Here is a 22025-nt window from a genome sequence, read left to right on the forward strand (position 1 = left end):
TGTTTCAGTCTTCCTGGAAACATTTTAAAATATCAATTAATCATTGAACAATACACAATCGCCTGATCATTTGCTAAGAGAGGGTTGCATTCTCATCTCTGTTCACTTCTGTCCTTTCTGAGACTCATACAGGTATGAGAGCTAGAAAAAATATTAACGTGTAGTAATTCAAAATTTCTTGTTCATGAATCACTTCAGCAGTGCAAAAAATACTTTGCAATTTTAAAAAGGCATTTTTATTAATATACTTTTTTTTTTACAGTGAGAATAAGTTCTTCATTTCTTGTAAAGATTTTAAAAACATGTTTTCAAAATAGGCATAGAAGGCAGGAAAATTACGTCATTTTATGTGCCTCAGTTTCCTCACCTTTGTTACTTAAGTTTTTGATACAGGTCTCCCTCCGTCACCCAGGCTGCAGTACAATGGCGTGATCACGGCTCACTGCAGCCTCCACCTCCCAGGCTCAGGTGATCCTCCCATCTTAGCTTCCTCAGTAGCTGCGACCATAGCTGCATCCCACCACACCCAGCTAATTTTTGGTAGAGATAGGGTCTGGCTATGTTGCCCAGGCTGGTCTCAAACTCCTGGGCTCAAGTGATCTGCCCGCCTCAGCCTCCCAAAGTGATGGGATTACAGGAGTGAACCACTGTGCCCAGCCCTGTTTCCTCACCTTTAAAATGGGAATAAGTACAGCCCTCATTGGTTGGGCCGCTGTGAGTTCAGTGAGTGAATCCACCTGCTTAAATCCGATAGCAGGTGTTCTATCGGCAGAGGTCAGCTGCCGCCACTCCTTCTATCAGTGTGGCGAGAGCTGCTATGTCACCCGCAGCAAAAGGACCTGGGCTATTCTCCAAGTCAGAATCCAGTGGGGGAACCTCCTCCTCACTTCTGCTTCACCTCCCACCTCCGGCCAGGCCATAAGCCCTGCGCCCTCTGCCTGCTGGCTTTTTAGGATCTGCCCAGGCTTGGAAGGGCTGCCAACTTCACAGCTATTGGACAGACCACGATCCAGTCGGCTGACAACCCCTTCAGACACACCCTAGGCCCTCACCAGGCTCTGGCGGTGAGTTCTGGCACCTACATGCTTGTGCGCCACGGGGGGACACACGGACTCTGCACCCGGGAGCAGCTGCCCGCAGGAGGCACACAAGCCACACGTGGAGCCCACTGATTAGCCAGAAGGGACTGTTTATTGAAGGGCGAGGCTCCGGCATCTGATGGCAGCTACAACCTGGGGACAGAGGAGAGGGGCTGAGGGTGGGTGAGAGGGTGCCCCATAACCCCTGCCGACCTGACACCCCCTGCCTTTCAGTTTCCCTTTGGGGGCCCTCCCAACCCCGCTCTGGTTTCAGGGCCTCTTCTGGGCACAGCCAAGGGGGTGTAGCTCAGCCACTGGCCACACTCTGGGAGGGGCCCTGGGACTCGGTGGGCACCATGGGGTGGGAGAAGGGCTCCCTTCCTTGCGCCGAAGCCGGGTGGACTCACTGGATCTCGCGGAACGCCCGCTTCTCCACCAGCTTCACCTTGTACTTGCGTTTGAACTTGGCTCTCTCTCGAGGCTCGATCATTTCCTCCTCTGGAAGCTCTTGAACCGGTCTCGAAGGATGTTGCCCTCGGGCTTCAGGGTCCTGAGCGAGTCTGTCAGCTGCGAGCTCAGCTGCACGTCGATGTCAGGTGCCTGGTACTTGAGCCGCCCCAGCCTTCGGGGCTTGTCAGCCTCGGCCTCCCGCCGCGCCTGCCGCTGCCTCCGCCGCCGCGCCAGCTCCGCCAGCCTCAGGGCCACCTGGGCCTTGATCCCGCGCAGCCGGAACAGCTCCTGGTGCCGGAGCCGGGCGGCCAGCAACGCGGCCTGCTGTACCCGCAGCCTGAGCGCAGCCTTCTCCGGCCGCCGCTGCTGCTCCGTCTTCTTCTCTGTGGTGGCCAGGCAAGCGGGCATGGGACCGACCTCGGCATCCCCAGCCTCTGGCGCCTCGCCCTGGCCTGGCTCCCCCTCACCATCCGACTCCTCCAGCAGCCCCTCGCACAGCTCCTGGAACGTGGACTCCTGGGTGGCGGCCTGCTCCGTGGCGGGCAGGGCCAGCTGCCGCTCCAGCTTCTCCGCCTCCTTCTGCCGCTGCAACTCCACCTCGTGGGCCGCTGAGAGCAGGGCCTGGTGGTCTTCAAAGGACGGGTTGTAGGAAGCTCCGGCAGGCGCCACCTCCACGGCGGGTGCCTGGGACGACTTGGTGTGCAGGCGTGGTGGCCGCTTCACTCCTTTCTTCTTGGTCTGCTCCAGGAAAAACTCATCCTGGCCAACCAACGGCCTGTCCAGGGGGTTGTCTGAGGCCCAGAGGTCGTAGAAGGGCCGCTCCACGGTGTCCTGGGGCCCGGGCTTGGCCCTGGCCGTGGGAGGGTTGAGGAGCCGGGCCTGGGCCCTGCGCACCTCCCGGGGCAGCTCGCCCTGCTTGGCCAGCTTCTCCCATAGCTGCTCCATCCGCCTGAGCTTCTTGGCGTTGGGGACCTGGTGGGCGAGGGCGTCTTTGGGAGCAGGGACTTTGGATGTGTTCTCGAGGACGAGGTCAACCCGAAGGGGTTTCTTGAGAAGCAGTGACTTCTTCTGGACTTTGGTTCTCTTCTTTGTCAGCCCTTTTTCCTTGGAGCCAGTGTCCACGAAGAAGAGTTTTTCATTTGGGGCCTCTGACAGCAAGCCACCGCTGGTGCGCTCCTGTAGCCGCACGTCTTCCAGGAACTGGTCAACCTCCAGCCCCAGCGGCTCCTGAGCAAGCCACCGCCAGCCCTGCTTCTTATTTCTTGGGCCTCGCCGCCGCCGCCTCAGCGCTGGGTCCACCGAAGTGGGCCGCAGCCCCAGGAAACCAGAATCAGCATCGCTTTTCGAGCTGGCTTCCCACCAACGCCACTGCCTCCTGCCGCCATCTTGTCAAAAGAATATACTTCTACTATTCTACACCAATCAACAGCAAATTTACCTAAATCGTGAGACTACTGGTACTGCTAATTTTTAGAAAAGAAAGACATAAGAACTACTATTAAATCCAATGAATCATTTATCTACAATGAGAATGTCCATGAGTCAGTTCTTCTGACCCTCTGGCCAGTGTTCTGGAGTTACTGATCCGCAACTTTCTAATTGAACTCTAGCTTGGTATGTGAGAGGAGCCGTGGGTGAACCAGTGGAGCAAGATTTAAGCCTTGACATTGCCATTAATGATTCACCACCTGTTGCAAGTTCAATAAGTTATTCACACATCAAATTGTGGCCGCAGAATTCAGTGAGATAAACTAAGTTAGAAAGATTGGGAGTGAATGTTTGCTAAATCAGAATTGTTAATGATAGAAATCTGTATTTTAACAAAGTTGAGAAATCTTGTCTTCTTAACGTGTATTTATTGACTTCCCAGGATATGTCTTAGTGAGGAAACATAGCTTCTGGCATTTATTATTAGAGTGATAAGGAATAATAAACCACAGTGATTGAGAGACAGGGAAAGGCAGGGGGACCTAGAGACACAGTAACAGAAGCAGATTAATTGACTGATGAAATAAACTTGAGATAAGAGAGCACAGAGGAAGTTCAAGAGATGGAACCATATATTCCTCTCTATCTGCTCCCACCATCAAGGGAATTAATAGCATATTTTGTAATGAATCCCTGATAAATATTAGTCTATAATTGAAAATCTATTAAAATGACTATTTCTTAGGGTACAGAAAAATATTAAAACAAGTAAAGAAAAGTTGCCATGGGATGGAATATTATATTTTCCTGCATGTCTGCTTCAAGGCTGAATCCTAATGGTCATGTATGTAGGTAAATTATTCTTTTTACAGCAACTTCTGGGAGGTGGTATTTGGTGGTGTATAAAAGGCAAGGGGTGTAGCGAGGGTAAAGTGTAAGTACTTTGATCTTGAGCCTTGACTATATTGGACTTGGGATCTCGGAAATCTTGGGGATAAACAGTGGATTAAATCCATAAATTAGTAAAGTGTTGATTATACAACAGGTAGAACTACATGCCACTTTTGGAGGGATAGACTTTTTTTTTTTTAAAAAAAAGCCCTAAAGGCTTTATATATATATTATATTATATATATATAATATAATATATATATAAAGCCTTTTTAAATTATAATAAATACGTTTTTTTAAAATGAAACAATCTGCACATATACAATTCCACTCTCAAGAAAGGCAATTATTTACATAATTATGCAGAAATTCCTATAATTATGAAAATAATTGCCTTTCTTCAGAGTGGAATTGTATATGTGCAGATTGTTTCATTTTAAGAAAAGAAATATTTATTGATTTGATTAACTGAAGTTCTGGACGCTTAAAAAATGATTAAAATACATAGATCTAATCTGTCTTCATGAAGTTTAAATGTCTTGTAAGAAATGCAAGTAATAAAGACTACAACATTTATTATTTAACTGCAACACATATTATTTATTATCCTAACTGTGGTTAGGAAGCGCCATTATTTATTGTATCTAAATCAATCAAGTTGTATCCTGTAACAGGTTTCCTGTTACCCACTCATGTCTTCTAACTTCTGAAGTATTGTTTAAATTACAAGGGAGAAACCTAGACACTACATTTTCTAGGATCTCAGGACAATAGAGCTCCAGGTGAAATTATGCTAAATAAGGGCATGAGTGTAAGATGTGGATGTCACAGTGAAGAGGTCTAGAGCATTTTTCTGGTGACCTCCTGTTTAGGTTTGACAAGCATCTAAAATCATTGTTAGCAACTTTCCCATAATTATTGCATTTTCAGCCTTTATGAAAATAGCAGCATTTTTTTTCCTTTCTTTGCCCATGCACAACATCTAATCATGAGGTAAGTCTCCTTCTTAGTCCCTATATTAAACACATGACATACATAGATTGGGATCTTTTCCTGACTTGTTCCTGTCTGATACATTCTTCAACTCTAAGACGAGTTCATACTCACCTTCTGAAGCCCCTGAGAAATGGAAATATTTTTTCATATTAGATGTTGGTAGAGACCCATCATTTAATGAACATCTATATGCTAGGAAATGTACAAGGCACTTAGATACATTATTCATGTAACTCACACACATGTATCAACAACACAACAAAATGTCTGTATGAAATAATAATTATTGTATCCCTTATATGGAAACAGATCCAGAGAGGAAGATACACTAGCATGTGTAAACAGAGGATTCAAGAATTAAACATCCATCTGTCCAACTGACTACAAGCTCTTTCATAAAATGCTAATTTCTCTCCTTGTAATTTTCTTATCACAAATTGTCATCTATTGTTATTGGGTCTATGGGTGGGTAGTGACTCCTTGGTTTCTATTTTGTTCTAGTGGATTACTGTCTTCTTTATTTTTGTTCTAGTGTTTATTGAGAGTCCTAATTAATTAACCTGGCTCCTCTGACTTCCATCAGCTCACCATTGTCTCTTCTCTCAGCTCATAATTTCTGTAACAGAGCTCTAAGCTATGCTAAAGTTCTGCTATATGCTGCCAGTCTCTCTAGATCCAAGTGCCTCTTGTCAGCCGAGTTTACATGCACGTGTTTAAAATCTTCTTATTGACTCTATATACAAAGTCTTCACATGCCTTCCTCCTTAAAATAATAGCATTGTGAGAAGAAAAAAAAATCATCATTCTTTTTAAAACTAATTCAGGATGTCTAGGTAATACAACAACAAGAAGTGGTGGAATATTTACCTGGTAGTTCTGTCCCTCATTATCATTCTCACTCATTATAAAATTGGTATGTGAAAAAAATCTTGCTGTAAAAACAAAAAAATATATATATAGGGTATAAAGAAAAAGTTTGCTTCACATCATAGCCATTACCCATCCCATTGCCGAAGGGAAGATTGTACACTACATGATTCCGGGGAGCAGCATTCACATAGACTATAGTGTCATAGTACTACCCGCTTTGTCCTCTTTGTAGACATGCTCACGGATGATCCATGCTCCCTGACCTGGAGTAGTCAAATAAAAGAGTAGCATCAATTTATTATCATTCTTTCCAGACCATTTTCTAGGTATTCCCATTATATATTCCTTCAAATAGAAGGATTTTATTCTGTACATCACATCTCACTGTATGCATTTTTTTCTGAAATCTGAAATCTGAGTATTTTAATTTTATACAGTTTCAATTGTGAGAAGTACCTGACAGACTGACCTGACCTAACTCTAAGCTAAAACACTCATAACCTAGCACAGAAGCTTTACACATTTATCCATTTCTCTAATTTACTTATCTATTGTTTCCTGAAACATCTATTAATCTTGCAGTTATTTGAGATGACTGTGAGCTTACCATTTGCCAGTGATGGCATGAGCACCTTGGTTTAATCTAGTGCCTGGCACTTATTTTTCTGAAACTCTGGCTGGAAGCATATTTTTTATCAGAACAATCATCCATCTTTAACTACATGTGAGGAAAGTACTTTCTCATATTGCATTACACACTTTTATATGGCCACAGAAATCCTTACTTAATCTGACAAAATTAAGGTAGATGTCTTTCTCGTAAGGTCAAGGAAAGAATCATTCTATACTGTTTCCATGGAGATGTTTCTCCTTTTCTCAATTGCCAATTGTCTACTGTGTGTCCTGGGTTCCTTCTTTTCATATGTCATGAGGATTCGCACCCCAACATTCTGCTCCTCTGAGTCAAAGCCCTTGACTTTTCACTTCTCAATTGTTTTGTTTGTAGTTTTTTTGCTTTTGTTTATTTTTCTCACTCTATAAATGCTATGAAAGTGTATGTAAAAATTTACCCATCTTTTAGTTTATATTTGTTATCACACTTTATTCATATACCAAACCATGCAGGCAATAAATATAAGCAGATCTTTCTTAGTAGGAAGTAGAAGTAAAATTTTGTTTAGAATAAAACAGAAAAAAAGAGAATCAAATTCTATATCACCAGTTTGCTTCTGAATGTCCAATAAGTTTCCACTTATGAGCTTGCTACTGTACACAACACAAGGGCTTGTAAAAAATTGTCTAAATGATAGTGGTTAAGGACGTACTTTAGGCTAGGTTACTTTAAAAAAATATATCATCACTTCTGCCATCAAAAGTGAATTTGATGTATCATAATTGTTAAAGTTGAGTAGGGTTAAGGATTCTTCTCATTCTATGGTTTCCTTATAAATACACTTTCTAATAAATGCCTAATTTTTTTCTGTGAAATTAAACCATTAGATATTGCTGAATGTCTGTATGTTTCTTACTTTTCTAGAATCTCATTCTTAATTATAGTTTTATATTTTTCCTTCAGCAAAGTCTTAAAACCCATGCAGTTGGTGTCTATTATTTACATTTTGTGATGTATTTTATTTGACTTTGTGTTTTTAGTCTTTTCACAGAAATCCTTTTATTGTGATCTTCTTTTCCAAAAGCACTTATTTCATATCTCTTTTCCATACCTATCTTCATTAGCAGGTTGCATTTCAGTTTCTTCAGTCCTTTTTTAGATAATATATTTTACTACATCTGCCTTCACAACACTGTATATGCTCTGATGATCAGGTCTCCTTTTTTTTTTTTAAATTCTCGTTCCCTTTGGGACCCACGACAAAGTAAAAGGCAGATTTTTTCTCACCTGGCTTAAAAGTAAAATGGTGGCCGGGCGCGGTGGCTCACGCCTGTGATCCAGCACTTTGGGAGGCCGAGAAGGGCGGATCGCGAGGTCAGGAGATTGAGACTATCCTGGCTAACATGGTGAAACCCAGTCTCTACTAAAAATACAAAAAAAAAAAATTAGCCGGGCCTGGTGGTGGGTACCTGTAGTCGCAGCTACTCAGGAGGCTGAGGCAGGAGAATGGCGCGAACCTGGGAGGCGGAGCTTGCAGTGAGCTGAGATCGCGCCACTGCACTCCAGCCTGGGCGACAGAGTGAGACTCCATCTCAAAAAACAAAACAAAAGTAAAAAGGCTTCATATGTTTCTCCTCTGATTCTCCTTAGGCCCAGCATTTCCAAAAACAAAATACTACACAAAATATTAGTTGTAATGATACTTCAAAAGGTTAAAATACTGGTTTTTGGCTGCTTTCTGTCTATATTTTTCTTCTAGAGAACTTTTCTGTTACGAAGTGTTGAACTATTCAGTATATGTTAATACTTTCCAAATAAAGTTTCCAAAATGATATTAACAACATTCTCTTACATTCAAACATATTCTGAACTGTTTTCTGCTGTGTCTCTAGATCAATATTTATAAATCTAGATTGTTCATGTATTTTTTTTCCTTTGCTAACTTTCAAGATCATATCAAAAAGTACCACTGTTGATTCCGTTTTTTATGTTTCATTATTTGAAACTATATTGACATTTTTCCTCTTCTTTCTTTATCATTCCCTGTTATCTCATCTTTGTGACTCTTCCCATTAATGTTTTTTCTTTTGAATTATTTATTTTTTAATTGAAAATAAATTGCATATATTTAAGGCATACCACATGATGTCTTAAAGTATACATACATTGTGGAATGGCTAAATCAAACTAAACATACGCATTATATGCATTACCTTGTAATCGGACCCCTTGAGATGTCATTGTCAGTACCTCAGCATTTTTAGTGACTGAGATAATGAAAATTCGAATAGGCCCTTGCTTGCTTGCACAAAAGCCAACATCCCTTGTTCTCACAATACAATTGCAAACTGCTGATTTACTATTTCTTTGTCAACCAGGAGAAGATAACTTTAAGGTAACAGAAAACATTTGCAGAAGGAATGAATGCCCATAAGGATGTTGCAACTAACTGCTGAGGCCCAAAAGTCTGGTTGCTCAGGATATTATCAGAGATTAAAGAAACACAGACTTTCCCCTTGGTTCCCTAAAACTCCCCCTCTCTTACTGTCTAGCTGCAAAAATATCCTCTCTGCATTTTTTTTTTTTTTTTTTTTTTTTTTTTGAGACAGAGTCTCGCTCTGTGGCCCAGGCTGGAATGGAGTGGCACGATCTCGGCTCACTGCAACCTCCGCCTCCTGGGTTCCTGCCATTCTCCTGCCTCAGCCTCCCGAGTAGCTGGGACTACAGGCGCCCACCACCACGCCTGGCTGATTTTTTGTATTTTTAGTAGAGACAGGGTTTCACCGTGTTAGCCGGGATGGTCTCCATCTCCTGACCTCGTAATCCGCCCGCCTCGGTCTCCCAAAGTGCTGGGATTACAGACATGAGCCACCACGCCCAGCCCCTTCTGCTTTGTCTTATCGTTAAGACATATCTGAGAGATCTTGCCCCGTTCTCACTTTGGCCAAATGGAATAAACTTTTATCTGTCCCCAAGCATTGGCGTGTCAGTGTTTGGTTTCAACTGAGCATCAGGTACATGAGCCCGAATTTGGGCCTCTACAACATCTTCACCTACTTACTACTTTTTTGTGTGTGGGTGGTGAGAATACTTAAAATCTACTCTATTGGCAATTTTCAAATATAAATGTATTGTTATTCACTGTAGTCACCATGATGTGCAATCAATTTTTTGAACTTACTCCTCCTGGCTAACTGGAATTGTGTGTCTTTTGACCAACATCTCTGCAATTTCCCCATGCCCTAGCTTCTGATGACTACCAATTAACTCTCTATTTCTATGAGTTTTACTTATCTAAACTCTATATATAAGTGAGATTATGTCATATTTGTTTTTAAGTGCCTGGCTTATTTCACTTGACATAAAGTCTCCCAGGTTCATCCGTGTTGTTGCACATGACAAGATTTCTTCCTTTTTAAAAGCCCATTAACCTTTTATAGATCTGTTACTGAGGCAATCCAAACTTATTGGACAATTATATGTTATTTGAATAAATTGAAACATAACAGCTTATAAAGGGTCAAATGGCAGTAACAGCCTAAGAAATAGGTTTGGAATATTATTTCCTAGCATGAAGGATAATATTGGTCAGAGTCTTCTAGGCTTGAATTCTTGGCTACTTAGATTTTATCAAGTAAATTGTAAAAGGATAGTCAATCACTTTTTCACATGAATTTCTGTATGAATTTCGATTTGACAAGAAAGACGGTGAAAACAAAACCGCTATTATCTGTGAACTACCTAATGTGGAAAGAAATATCCTTAAATAAAACCTTGAGAAAGTAGATTACTCAATTTTTTTCCTACAGATACCCCATATATTGTAACTAATTATAATATTTAATTGAATACAAAATCTTTCTTCTTAAGGAAAGATTTTATTCAGTTTTAGAACGTTAAAGTTTCTCCACTCTAATATATACAGAACTTCTTTAACCTTTAAAAATACTGCTTCACTTATTACTCATGATAATTGGGCCCCATACATAATTAAAACACTCCATTTATTATTTCCCCTTGTAAAAGTGGCATCTGGTTCCCCAACTTAACTTCAAACTGTAATTTTAAACAAATAATAAAGTGTTTTGAAACATTAATGTGGTTGTCTTATCTATTGTCTATGTTCATCAGGAGTTGTGACATGCCCAAAGGAAGGTAATCAGAAGGAAGGAAGAGAAGAAGCTAAGTTCTAGAGAATCTATTAATCATGGTTTAGATGACTGATCATTTTATTATTTTCCCAAGTAAGCTGAGGCTGACAATATCATGAATCATTTACATGCCAGTATTCAAATATTCCATTTTTAAATTGGAAGGGGGTATGTTTTAGAATAGAATAATGAAATTCCCTCCATCTCCTCCTAGTGTACATGATTAAGAAGAACCCAACAGAAACATAAGGTTCTAAGGTTCTTGCTGGAAATAATAATCAGAACTGTAGGAATTCTCTTATAGAAAACATTTAAAAAAGGAAATTCTAGCAATAGAATTCATTGTTAAAACTGTAAGTTACAACAATATTGTCTCTGCATGCTGACTGTAATCCTCTGTAATCTTCAAAGGCAAACAGGAACAGTAATAACCTTTTCATGTACTCTTAACTTCCTTCTCTGAAAGACTAGAAAATGTCTTATATGTAGCACTCATACTGTCATTTAATCAAACCCAGTTTCTATTTTTCTTCAACTTCTAGATGAATGGATACTTAGTCTTTCTGGCACAATGTGAATTTCTTAAGTGTCTGTAGACTACATCTCCTATTTTTACTTCTTGAAGTTTCTCTCAAACTGTGATAAAGAGTGTCACTCTATCGGTACTGTTAGCAATGTAAATTTTGTTTCTCTCTTTGTTACTGCCAAGATTCCACTGACTGTTGAAATATAAAAGAAAAACAGCATTAAATCAGGTCTGATAAAATCACCTTTTTCTGTTTATCTCCACCACTGGCATTTATTGGCACTTGGAAACTATTTATAAACTCATACTCTTGTAACAGTCTTGTAACTGAAACCCACTGGATTCAAAATCTATTCCTAGTACTTAACTTTCTTCTGAAAATTCCCTCATCTATAAATTTGAGGATGATGATAATTGCAATGATGCCAGGGAAATTTATAATCATTACTGAACTAATCCTTTTGAAAATATAAAGCAGCATTAAATGTTACTGTTACTAATCTTTTTAATGAAAGTGGCAAATGTGTCCAAAAAGTCTGTAACTAAGTTCATTACTCTCATTTATGCAGCTAAACTTAAGTTCTACCAAATGTATGTTTAAGTTGATTAAAAATATTGTTGGCAGCATTTATAAATACCCATTATTAACATGCTATACTGGTAAATATATTTCTGCTCTTATGACTAGAGAGTGTTGTACTTTAGTAAAAAAAAATTATACCTCAATAATTATCTGCTCTCCTATTTTTATTTTATTTGCACTAGACATGTATTTATTCATGCATTTGTATTCTTATTGAATGAAGGATGTTATGTCACTTGAATTGAGTACATAGGCATCCCTTTTGACAAATAAAATCAGAATCTAAACTACAGAACCAGGTTAAAGTGGGGACAGAAATACAATTTTAATAAAGGCCAAAATTTTGCTAGTGTTTCACTTAAAATTTATTTTTAGGCTTTCTGAATGTTCTCTTAAAGAAAAAGACTTAATCATGTACATACCTTTTTTGTATTGTTAACAAGGAAGAAACATACTAATATGAATGGTACTACATACATTATACATCTTATACAAGAGAAGAAAATTATATATTCAAGATAAACATTTTTATAATCACAATACTTCAATATAAATGTGTTCAATATAGTAAAGATGAAGGTTGTAATAATTTGTCAAGCAAATTCTTCTCAATTATGTTTGAATTCTATTTAAAATCAACACTAGTGTTGACAATATTCATATTTAGGGCTTTTTAATTATTTAAATAGGTTCAAATTTGCTGTGTTCAGCATTATTACTTGTAAAAGTAGGCTCTGGTACCAAAAATATATTTTTTTAGCTCCCTTCTATCAGTCTTTCCATTAAATGCTATAGACACAGTTTTACATGCCTCTCAGCACCTCACTGCTCTTATTGCCTATAATATTTTATTCGTTTTATCCTTCTGAAATAATCCTGGTCATCCAAAACCAATACATCAAAATCTTCTAGAGTGAACAAAAGAAAAAACATTTGTGAAGATTAAAAGAAAAAGGAGACTTCTCAGATATAATAACTTTAAAGAATATATCTCACAATTATGTAATATATTTGTTGCTTTATCTAATTAGATTTGCATTTCTTATATATACCATGCATATAAAAATATATTTGATACAAATTATAATACAAGGCATGCAAAAATAGACCATTATAATAACAGAACATTTTCTAAAGAGATTTTAAAAGTGTAAGTCAAATGCCTTAATGTAATACTACTTCTAAAATGTATTCTAAAGAAATAATCTTGCATGTGTGGTTAGATTTAACTACAGAAATATTCATTGTAACCTTTCTTTAGAAGTGAATATTGAAAACTGAAATAAATCTAAATGTCCAACTTTATAATTGCTAGTTATGGAATACTAACAAATGAAATCCATGCTTTTAAAATAGCATTTAGTGAAGCAAATATATGTTCAAAATACATATAAAGGAAAAACTGGTATATTATTAAAGAAGATAGAATAAAATTTATTTTGAAAGTGTATGCTAATAAGACAGTTTTGATATTTAGGAAAATTAAAATGTTAGGTAATATTTTCAATAAAATAAAATAAATGTTCTGTTTGCTGAGATTATAGGTATTTTAAACAATTTTTAATATATGCTATAGACACTGAACATGTATAATTTATGTATCAAGAAAAAAATCAATAAGTTCAATTTTTAAAATCAAAATTAAAAGTCACATAATCAGAGAAGATAAAGATGAATTACACTTTTTTCTTTATTTGACAAGAATGCATGGTTTACGGAGACAGACAATTTTTTCTCTGGTTTTAGCTCTAAGATATAAAAGGAATTTATTGTATACATCTGGAAATAAGAGGCATTTAATACCTAATGTATATTAAGATTACTGTTTTAGCTTTTTTTACAGTATAGAAGTACTGTGTGATGACTCATCAACCATTGAAAGAGCCATTTTCAAAGATTGATTAAAATCGAAGAGTTCCATAAACAATTTTCACTAAAGCATTGAAAACTATTATCTAAGATTAAGAAAATACTTTTCTAGGGATCCCTCATATCTAGGGATCTAACGACCATTAGATCCACCTCATATAATGGAATTAGGACAACCCAAAGATCTGGATGATTGAATTGTCATTTGGGGATTATTACCATCATACAGCTCAGTTTATGGCAATTTCTATACATGTGTTTAGTATTAACTGGAGGAAACTCATAGGAATTAGATACCAGACATGAGGACTATATACATATCTTCAGAGTGCTTGTGTCCTAAACTGAAGAGTGTGTTTTAAGAGTCTGGGATATGAAACCACCTTTTCTCTATTCTTGTTGAATCCATGTCATTCTAGCTACTGACATAATTTACACAATATAAATACAAATAATAATAAGCAAAGTTATGTGAAAATATGTTTCCAGTGTACAGGTAGTTTTAACCATTATTTTTAGAAGAAATGTGTGTGTGTGTAAATGTCTTAATTGTTAAAATGATTAAGTCATTCACAGGTTTGTTAATGTTTTTCCATGTAGCTAGAGTGATAATAATTTGTATTACATTTTAGAGTGGTTTGATGCAAATAAATAAGAACCAACTCAAAATGTTATTGAGGTTAAACTCCAAGAAGATAAAAGGAAAACTAAAATCACAAAGTAAACTACAATTAAAACATTTCAACTAAGAAAAAAGGAAAAAGTTAAGCTATCTCAGACAATGTTCGAGATTGAAGCTTGTTAATTGCAATGGAAAAACTGCTAATTACCACAAATAGTAATTTAGAGACATAAATATTACACAGGTGTGGCTGCAGGAAGTTGATATTAATCAAACACATTTGGCATTTTCAATGTTGCAAAAATTACAATTGTAAACACCTTCCAATACAATCAAATGTTATGTGAATTTTAAATGAGTCTCAATAAATTATACTGCATAAAAACAGGATTTTTACTATGGATCATAATTGTTAATGTGTTCCATACTGAAGGTTGAAATATAAATCAATTCACTCTATTATTTGATTTAGAAGTTTAAGAGCACAATTCACATTTCCTTTGATACACTCTACCAGTGTCACTGGACTGGTGATGTGACAAGAAAGGTCTTCTGTAGAACTGAATTGCAATAATATGGAGATTATAACAAAATTATATATGTACCTAAGAATATTGATTTTAAAAGCCTTCTTCAGATTGCAACATTGATTTCCAGATCTGTTGGGAACTAGCTGCCTTACTTAATGTAACAGTCTTGACAATGGAATAATCATGTATATCACCCATGGATAATTAATTTTTAATCATTGAAATTCACTGAAATATGTTGAACATGAAAATTATACAAATATAATTTTGTATGCTGTTTCAGATTCTTTGGAATTTTATTCTAACCATCAATCAAGATGGTATAGTATGAGAAAGGTAGAACATGTAATTATAAATGCAACATTCAGGAAGTTTATTTTTCTCTTCTTTTTAATTATCTCAAAATAATCTTGATTCCTGCAAAGTGTTAGTATATCTGGTAAGTGAGAGTCTATTTCTTTTAAACTTCATCTGTATTAACCAGCTTTATACGACCAAAATGTCCCCCAAATTTAAAGCTTTGCACAGTAAGGCCTTATATGTACACCTGGCCTCATTTCAAAAGACTAAAGCAGTTGTTCTCAAATTCAGCTGCACACTAATATAAACTGGGAAACTGTTTAAGCTCCTGATGACAAAGCCATATGTCAGACTAATTTATGCTGAATCACTGGGCCAAGGACCCAGGTATCAGTATTTTTTAAAACTATAGAGGAATAACCAGGGTTGAGAACCACTGCACAAAATGGTAAATGCAACTTTTATTTAAGTTAATTTTTAAAAATAAATAATGGTTGAATTGATACTGATCTTAGTACCAAGTCATGGCAATTTTTTCAGACTTAGAGAATTCATCCTGGCATTGAGATTATTAAAGAACCTAGAAATCCAAGTGTTTTTGTTTACATTTTTCCTGTAAATATTAGAGTATGCTAGTGCTCATCCTTATTTGATAATTTTGGAAAATATATTAAACATTTGAGATTGAATATCAAAAATCTCTAAAATAATTTTAGAAATATCATTCTTCTATGAAATAAGCAAGCTCAATCAAGATACATATTATAGTGCCCATTTAAGAAAGTCTAATAATAATGCTTGCACTGCTTAAAGATTAGGTTGATAAATTAATTATTGTTAATCCTACTTGCATAATCAACAGACACCTAGAGATGGAGTCTTAAGTATAGACACAGAAGTTGAATACTTTTAAGAACTTTTAAATTTGCGTCCTGGTTAAATCTTACTTTAAAATTATGTTGAATGGTTGTGAGTAGCACATGTGTGATTAGAACTGTCTTTCTCAGGTTATTACATCACCATATAGACACAGCAAAAATAATAGAATTAAAAATAAAGCAAGAAAAATAATGTAACACTTTATTGGCTTCAGATAATTATTTTGAGATCCTAATCCTACCAAAACATTCTGCTTTTCTTAACTTGATCCTACTTTTTTTTGTTTGTTTTAATAAAGGATGAACCAATATCCTGAGAAATTTTCAAACAGGGTTGGGTATAACACTAAGTCTCTAGATCTCACTATGTTTTAGAACAATTGTAAAGTATTTCAAATAATCAGTAAAGTTTCAGCTCTGCACCATTGTGTCTTTGCAATATGGGGAAAGTCACTTCACTTCTCTCCCTCTCTCGTTTTTTGCACACGTAAGGCAGAGAAAATAATATCTACTCCAGCTCTCCCATAGGTTATTATAAAATATAATAAGAGATATAAAATCACTTTATAATGTTCAAAGTATTATAAAAGTAAGCCATGATTATATGTGGGATTAAGAGCAGTTTGTTATTTACCATTTAATGTATTTCTAATGTACATTTTTGCCATATTTAAAAATTTTTACATTTTGATTTTTAAGTGAAAGAGTAATAGTATGACATTATGCCATGTTATATCTGATGTCATTATGTCAAACAAACAAACAAAAGCATTTTAAACTATTTGGAATATTATCAAAATAAATCTTATAACTATGATAATACAGGTTTTTGAGGATTTAGTTTGTACAGCAAAAACAGAGGCAATAAAGGCAAAAATAGATAAACAGGATTACTTAGAATTGCAAAGCTTGTGCAGAGCAAAGGAAACAGGAGGGTGGAGGGTGGAGAGGCAACCTACAAACTGGGAGAAAATATTTGCAAACCTTATATCTCAATGTACTAGTGACTATCACCCTAATAACTAGTCATGGGAGCACTGTCATGCATTTGGTATGTTTTAATTTTTGGGATGCTGCCACTTACCATGGCTGGAGCCTGATCCCTGCGGAATCGACTGTAGCTGGACTTATCTTGAATATTCTGAGCCAACATACCCAACCATAAGGTGCTAATTCATTCATGCTTGAAGGCCATAAAAATCAATACACATTCACGCACACACGTACGTTCACGCACATGTACGTTCACGCACTATTTAAAGGACTGCTTCCGATTAAATCTGCAGATCTGCCCTCCCCCATCTCTGAGTTTATTGTTAAATTAGGTAAGCCAGCCCCCACAAACAAGATACTTAAATTGAACCTAGTCAGAGCCCTAAAAATCATAATTTAACCGTGAACACTCCAACCCTAGCCCCTCGATTAACGAAATTTTCTAAAAAAATCCTAATATTCTCCAACCAAATAAAATCTCCTATTTATATGCTAACTAAATCTCTGTCCTACTACTTATATAATACTTCAGGTATCCCGCTCTGAAAAGCGTGTATCCCAGATATTATAGTCCTAAATCAAATATAACTTCAACTACAAATGGCCCCTCAGCAAAAACCTCTGCTATCTCAACTTTTTTAAAGGCCCTAAATTTCCAGGACTGTAAAGGACCACTTTAGATTTATACCTAACAAGATCCTACCCTGACATACCCCTAGTATTTCAAAATACCACTCAAATGTTTTTCATCCAGTTAATGTAGCTTAATTATTTAAAGCAAGGCACTGAAAATGCCTAGATGGGTCCGCACAACCTGGTAAACATAGAAGTTTGGTCCTGGCCTTTTTTTTGAATTCTTAGTAAAAAATTACACATGCAAGCATCCCCACCCCAGTGAGAATGCCCTCCAGATCACCTGGATCAAAGGGAGCAGGTATCAAGCACGCATAAATGCAGCTCAAAACACTTTGCTCAACCACACCCCCATGGGAAAAAGCAGTGATAAATTTTAAGTAATAAGTGAAAATATGACTAAACTATACTAATATTTATGGTTGGTAAATTTTGTGCCAGCCACTGCGGCCATACGATAAACCCAAGCTAATAAAACTCGGCATAAAGAGTGTTTAAGGTCTGCATTCAGTGAAGTTAAGCTCCATCTAAGTCGTAAAAAACTCCAGCTGAAATAAAACAATTACGCTCTTTGAGGATAAGATTCATATTGTAACAATTTTCTATATCCTCCACAATGTTTTGCAGATTCAATAACTATTTAATGAATTGAGTTAAATTTGCCTATACTCTTACAAATACTCTCATAAATAACCTTCTAATTCTCAATTCCTCTAAAACAGAAAAAAATTGCCAATATAAAAAAGCAAGACAGAAGATATTAACCATTTTGTCATTCAAAATATGACTCATTCTTATACAACTACCTTTGTCAGCATTCTTGCCATTGGACTGTCTAGCCTTTGATGCTGTTATATCATGGCTTGTTAGAGAAGGTAAAGCTTGGAAAGCAGAAGCAGTTATGTAAAGCAATCTTAGAAAATCCTTGAGTTTCCCTTAGAATTTTGTGTCTTCTACATGTTTTCTGTTTCACATAGATTAAGTTTGCAGAGTTATGTCATAATTTCATGAGTGTATCTGTCAGAGAGCCCTTTGAAGGCCTATTTAATCCAATTAAGACTATTTTTTCTTGTTTTAATACCATTGAACTTGTTCTGATAATTGAGGAAAAAGAGAAAGACATTCCATATAATACACCAGATGCCTAAGTGCTTTGGATAGTCATAAGCCTTTTCTCCTATAGCTTCCTAATTAGAAATGCCTGCTCTTCAGAGTTTTCTTAAGCTTTCCAGCTTGCTCCTTCCATTTTATAAGAATAGTAGTCTATTTAGGAAGACTATTATCAAATAAAAATCAGAATGATCAGTGGACACCTATTTTAGCCTTGGGATTTATATCACAATTCCCTAAGACTTTATATTTCCAGAAAAGAAATTCAAACTAAAGGTCACAATTACTATTATTATGGTAATCCTGATAAGATGTGCATTTTAACTAAAAGAAGTTCCCACTATTTTTTTTTCTTTCTACTTTTCAATAATCCTTGGGACCTTAGTAGGAGTGTGCAATAGTCTTGTGGTGTATTTTTAGTTCAAAAGTCTGAGCATACCTAATTATCACTTGGTAGATATTGTCCAAACTCACTTTTGAATCCAAGTGTTTTTACCCTCATAGAATTTTTTTTAAAAGGAGTATTTGCTTGTTTCTATTATATTGTAACTATTGGAGCTACTAGGAGGCCTTTTAAATTTCACCAACAAGTAGGCAGAACGGAGACTAACTGAAGGGTTGATGGGCTTAAAGAAAATAAATAACCTAATAAAACCACCAGGCCAATGGCAAAACCAACATTAGGAACCAAGTCACTTTACTTGGGATTAGTGGATACCAAAATATGCTTTCTCGGAAGCAGCACTTTACAAGGAAATATGGAAATCCACCTTTGTTGTCCTTCAGCTAAAGGGAATAAAATCGTGTACTTTCTATAATTTTAACCCTGTTATAACAGATGCTACATGAACTCAAGTGGAACTCTGACTGCCTTGAGAGCTGAATAAAATGCATCCCACCATCCATTGCTGCTGCATCAAGGTATTAAAAAGAGAGACAGAAGGAAGAGGCGAGAGAGGCACAAGTTCAACAGTGCGAGGGACTCAGACACAATGGGAGGGAGAAAGAAATAAATGTCTGAATGTCATTGAAAGAAGAGACAATGAAGGCATATGTAAGAGGCCTGCTAAAGCTATGGGACCTCAGAAGCCTATTTGTAAGAACTACAATTTAGAATAGGGAACTTGCAATACAATGCCTGAACTTTATTTCCTTTCCTGCCTCGAACTTGTGAAAACCTTTGATTGACTTTTCTATTAACATGAATTACTGCTACAATATTTAGTTGAACTATATGAATTTCTCAAAGCAGTAATACAGTGCTACAGCATAGCTTAACATTGTTTAAGTAATATGGTTTGCTTATATTTAAGTCATTTCTAAGGGACCCATGCAAACACAGTCAGGAGATCTATTTCTGATGTATTTCCAAGGCTAAAAACAAAAAAAAAGCTGTTAATGCATAAACAGTCAAAAAACCAGGCATTGTGGTTTTACAGGGACTTTTATTTCCTAAAGATGATTGTTGCATGAGGGCCTCTGCCTTTATGAAGGGAAATGTGTAGATTTTAACTAGCTCTGTATTATAATGTTTGTGTTTTGAAAAAGAAAATCATGTTTCTGCACTAAAAAATAAATTCCTAATCAAACTTTTAAAATTAACATTTAGAACAGGGACAGAAACTTCTGTTGTTTCCTAAGTGTTTTGCTGTTGTTCCTGTTTAGTTTTAAATCATTTTTTAGAAGTTTTATTGAGGTGTAAAAAAATTGTACACCTTTCATATATTCACCTGGATGAGTTTGGACATGTGTGCATACACCAATACCATCATCACAACCAAGGTACTGAACATTCACCTCCAAAAATTTCCTTTTGTTCTTTTTTAATGGTGGTAGTATATTTTTAAGAATCCAGCCTTCGAGCAGGGTATGAAGGACCTTCAACAACAAATGGGAAAGTAAATGAACTAAGTTCCTATAAAGGGTTAGCTCTCAGTGAGATATTCAAGTTATGATCATATCTTCAAGAGGCTTGTAAACTGACTGTGGGTTTCCAGTTTGGTTATTCACAGATAGGCCTTCATTTGCTCATTCACCTATTCATTCATATAGCCACTCATTCATTCTCAAGAAGAGGTATTTGTCCATATCTCACCATGTGGATGAGCAGATGGTCAGTTCTCACTTCTTTTGCCATTAAGTGTACTCACCCTTGAGCTCCAGGATGATATTTTCTCTCACTTTGTGTCATTACCACAGTGGCTATCAAGATTGCCTCCCCTACCTTTTTTTTCTTTTTTCAATGTTTAAGAGCTGGATTTAATTTCTGGACTCCTTTAGTAGCACATGCAGATATATACCACTCAAGGCCTTTGGATTAAACTGTTAAATTTGTCATCTAGCTAATGTTTTCTCAGAACCAGATAAATTAAACAGATTCAATTGTTGAAATTATTTCAAAAGATAATCATAGAATGGAAATAAACTACAGAAAGTAGGAACAGGAGTAACTAAGTCTCCTAGAAAACATTTGCAGCAGATGGTAAAGTATCTAGTCTCATTGTTATAAATGAATTTCAAAGAATCTCAGAGCAGCTTTACAAAATTTTACTGCACTAACAAATGGCAGCCAACCTCTGTAGTGAACACAAAATACTCTACCATCCTTTGTATCTCCTTAAATTAAGTCAATTTCTGCTTACACAGAAAATCTGTCTGTGGAAAACACTGCTTAGAATATGAAAGCACATTAATCTGGAAGCCACAAGAGAAGTGTGCTTCAGAAAACTTCTTAATATTTTTCTTGTGAGTTATTCTCTTTATGCTTTTCACATTACAATACTACCAAGTTATCATAAAGTATTTTCTGCACTCCCAGAGCAAGATAAGACGCTAGTAGTTGCTGGGAGCTATGCATTGTCTAAATACGGGTTCACATTCTCTCACAGTGATTCTGGAATCATACACACAAATGAGATCACTGCTGTCAGATCACTGGGATTAAGACTCAACCTCTCTACTCACTGGCCATGTAAATATAGATACAGTACTCAGATCCACTGAGGCTTAGCTAATTATTGGTTGATTTGGTCTACACTTACCACATTAATTATTTGAAAGGATTCATTGATATAACATGTACTGAGAACAGTTCCTGACTCATAATCATTATTAAGGCAATATTTACCAATATGTGACTTTAAAACAGATACTACTATTAGATAATAATTCATACCATACATTCAACATTTAAACAACAGAATAATAATTTTGTTAAGTAAATTTTGTACTCAAACAGAAAATCTAATTCTATAATTATTTTCTGCAATATTGGGTCATAGAACCAACAAAGAATATATGACTGGCTTAGATGTATGTATTTACTTATGCAATTAGTAATAAAATTCTTCACTCATTCCTAGATTTGAATCCCAGGTGCTCTGTGTAGCAGCTGTATAGTCTTGGACAAGTTGCTTAATCTGTCTGTACCTCGATTTCCTCATTTGTACTCCAATTTTCTTATATGGTAAATATAAAATTACTTAACTCAGAGCTATGAGGTC

The 22025-nt window shown here is 36.6% G+C and overlaps 2 protein-coding genes across 2 annotated transcripts in view; both read right to left on the reverse strand.

Moving 5' to 3' along the window:
• LOC129044937 (insulin receptor-like) overlaps positions 1–22025 on the reverse strand; it is a 292218-nt gene that overhangs the window by 40589 nt on the left and 229604 nt on the right. The window lies entirely within an intron of this gene.
• On the reverse strand, positions 1372–2929 carry LOC129044936 (ribosome biogenesis protein NOP53-like). The gene is given in 3 exon segments (XM_054503205.2): positions 1372–1571; positions 1574–2881; positions 2884–2929. Coding segments are annotated over 3 exon segments (1428 nt in total). The 5' UTR covers positions 2915–2929; the 3' UTR covers positions 1372–1482.

The sequence above is a fragment of the Pongo pygmaeus genome, chromosome 8, assembly GCF_028885625.2.
Source record: "Pongo pygmaeus isolate AG05252 chromosome 8, NHGRI_mPonPyg2-v2.0_pri, whole genome shotgun sequence".
Lineage (NCBI taxonomy): Eukaryota > Metazoa > Chordata > Mammalia > Primates > Hominidae > Pongo > Pongo pygmaeus.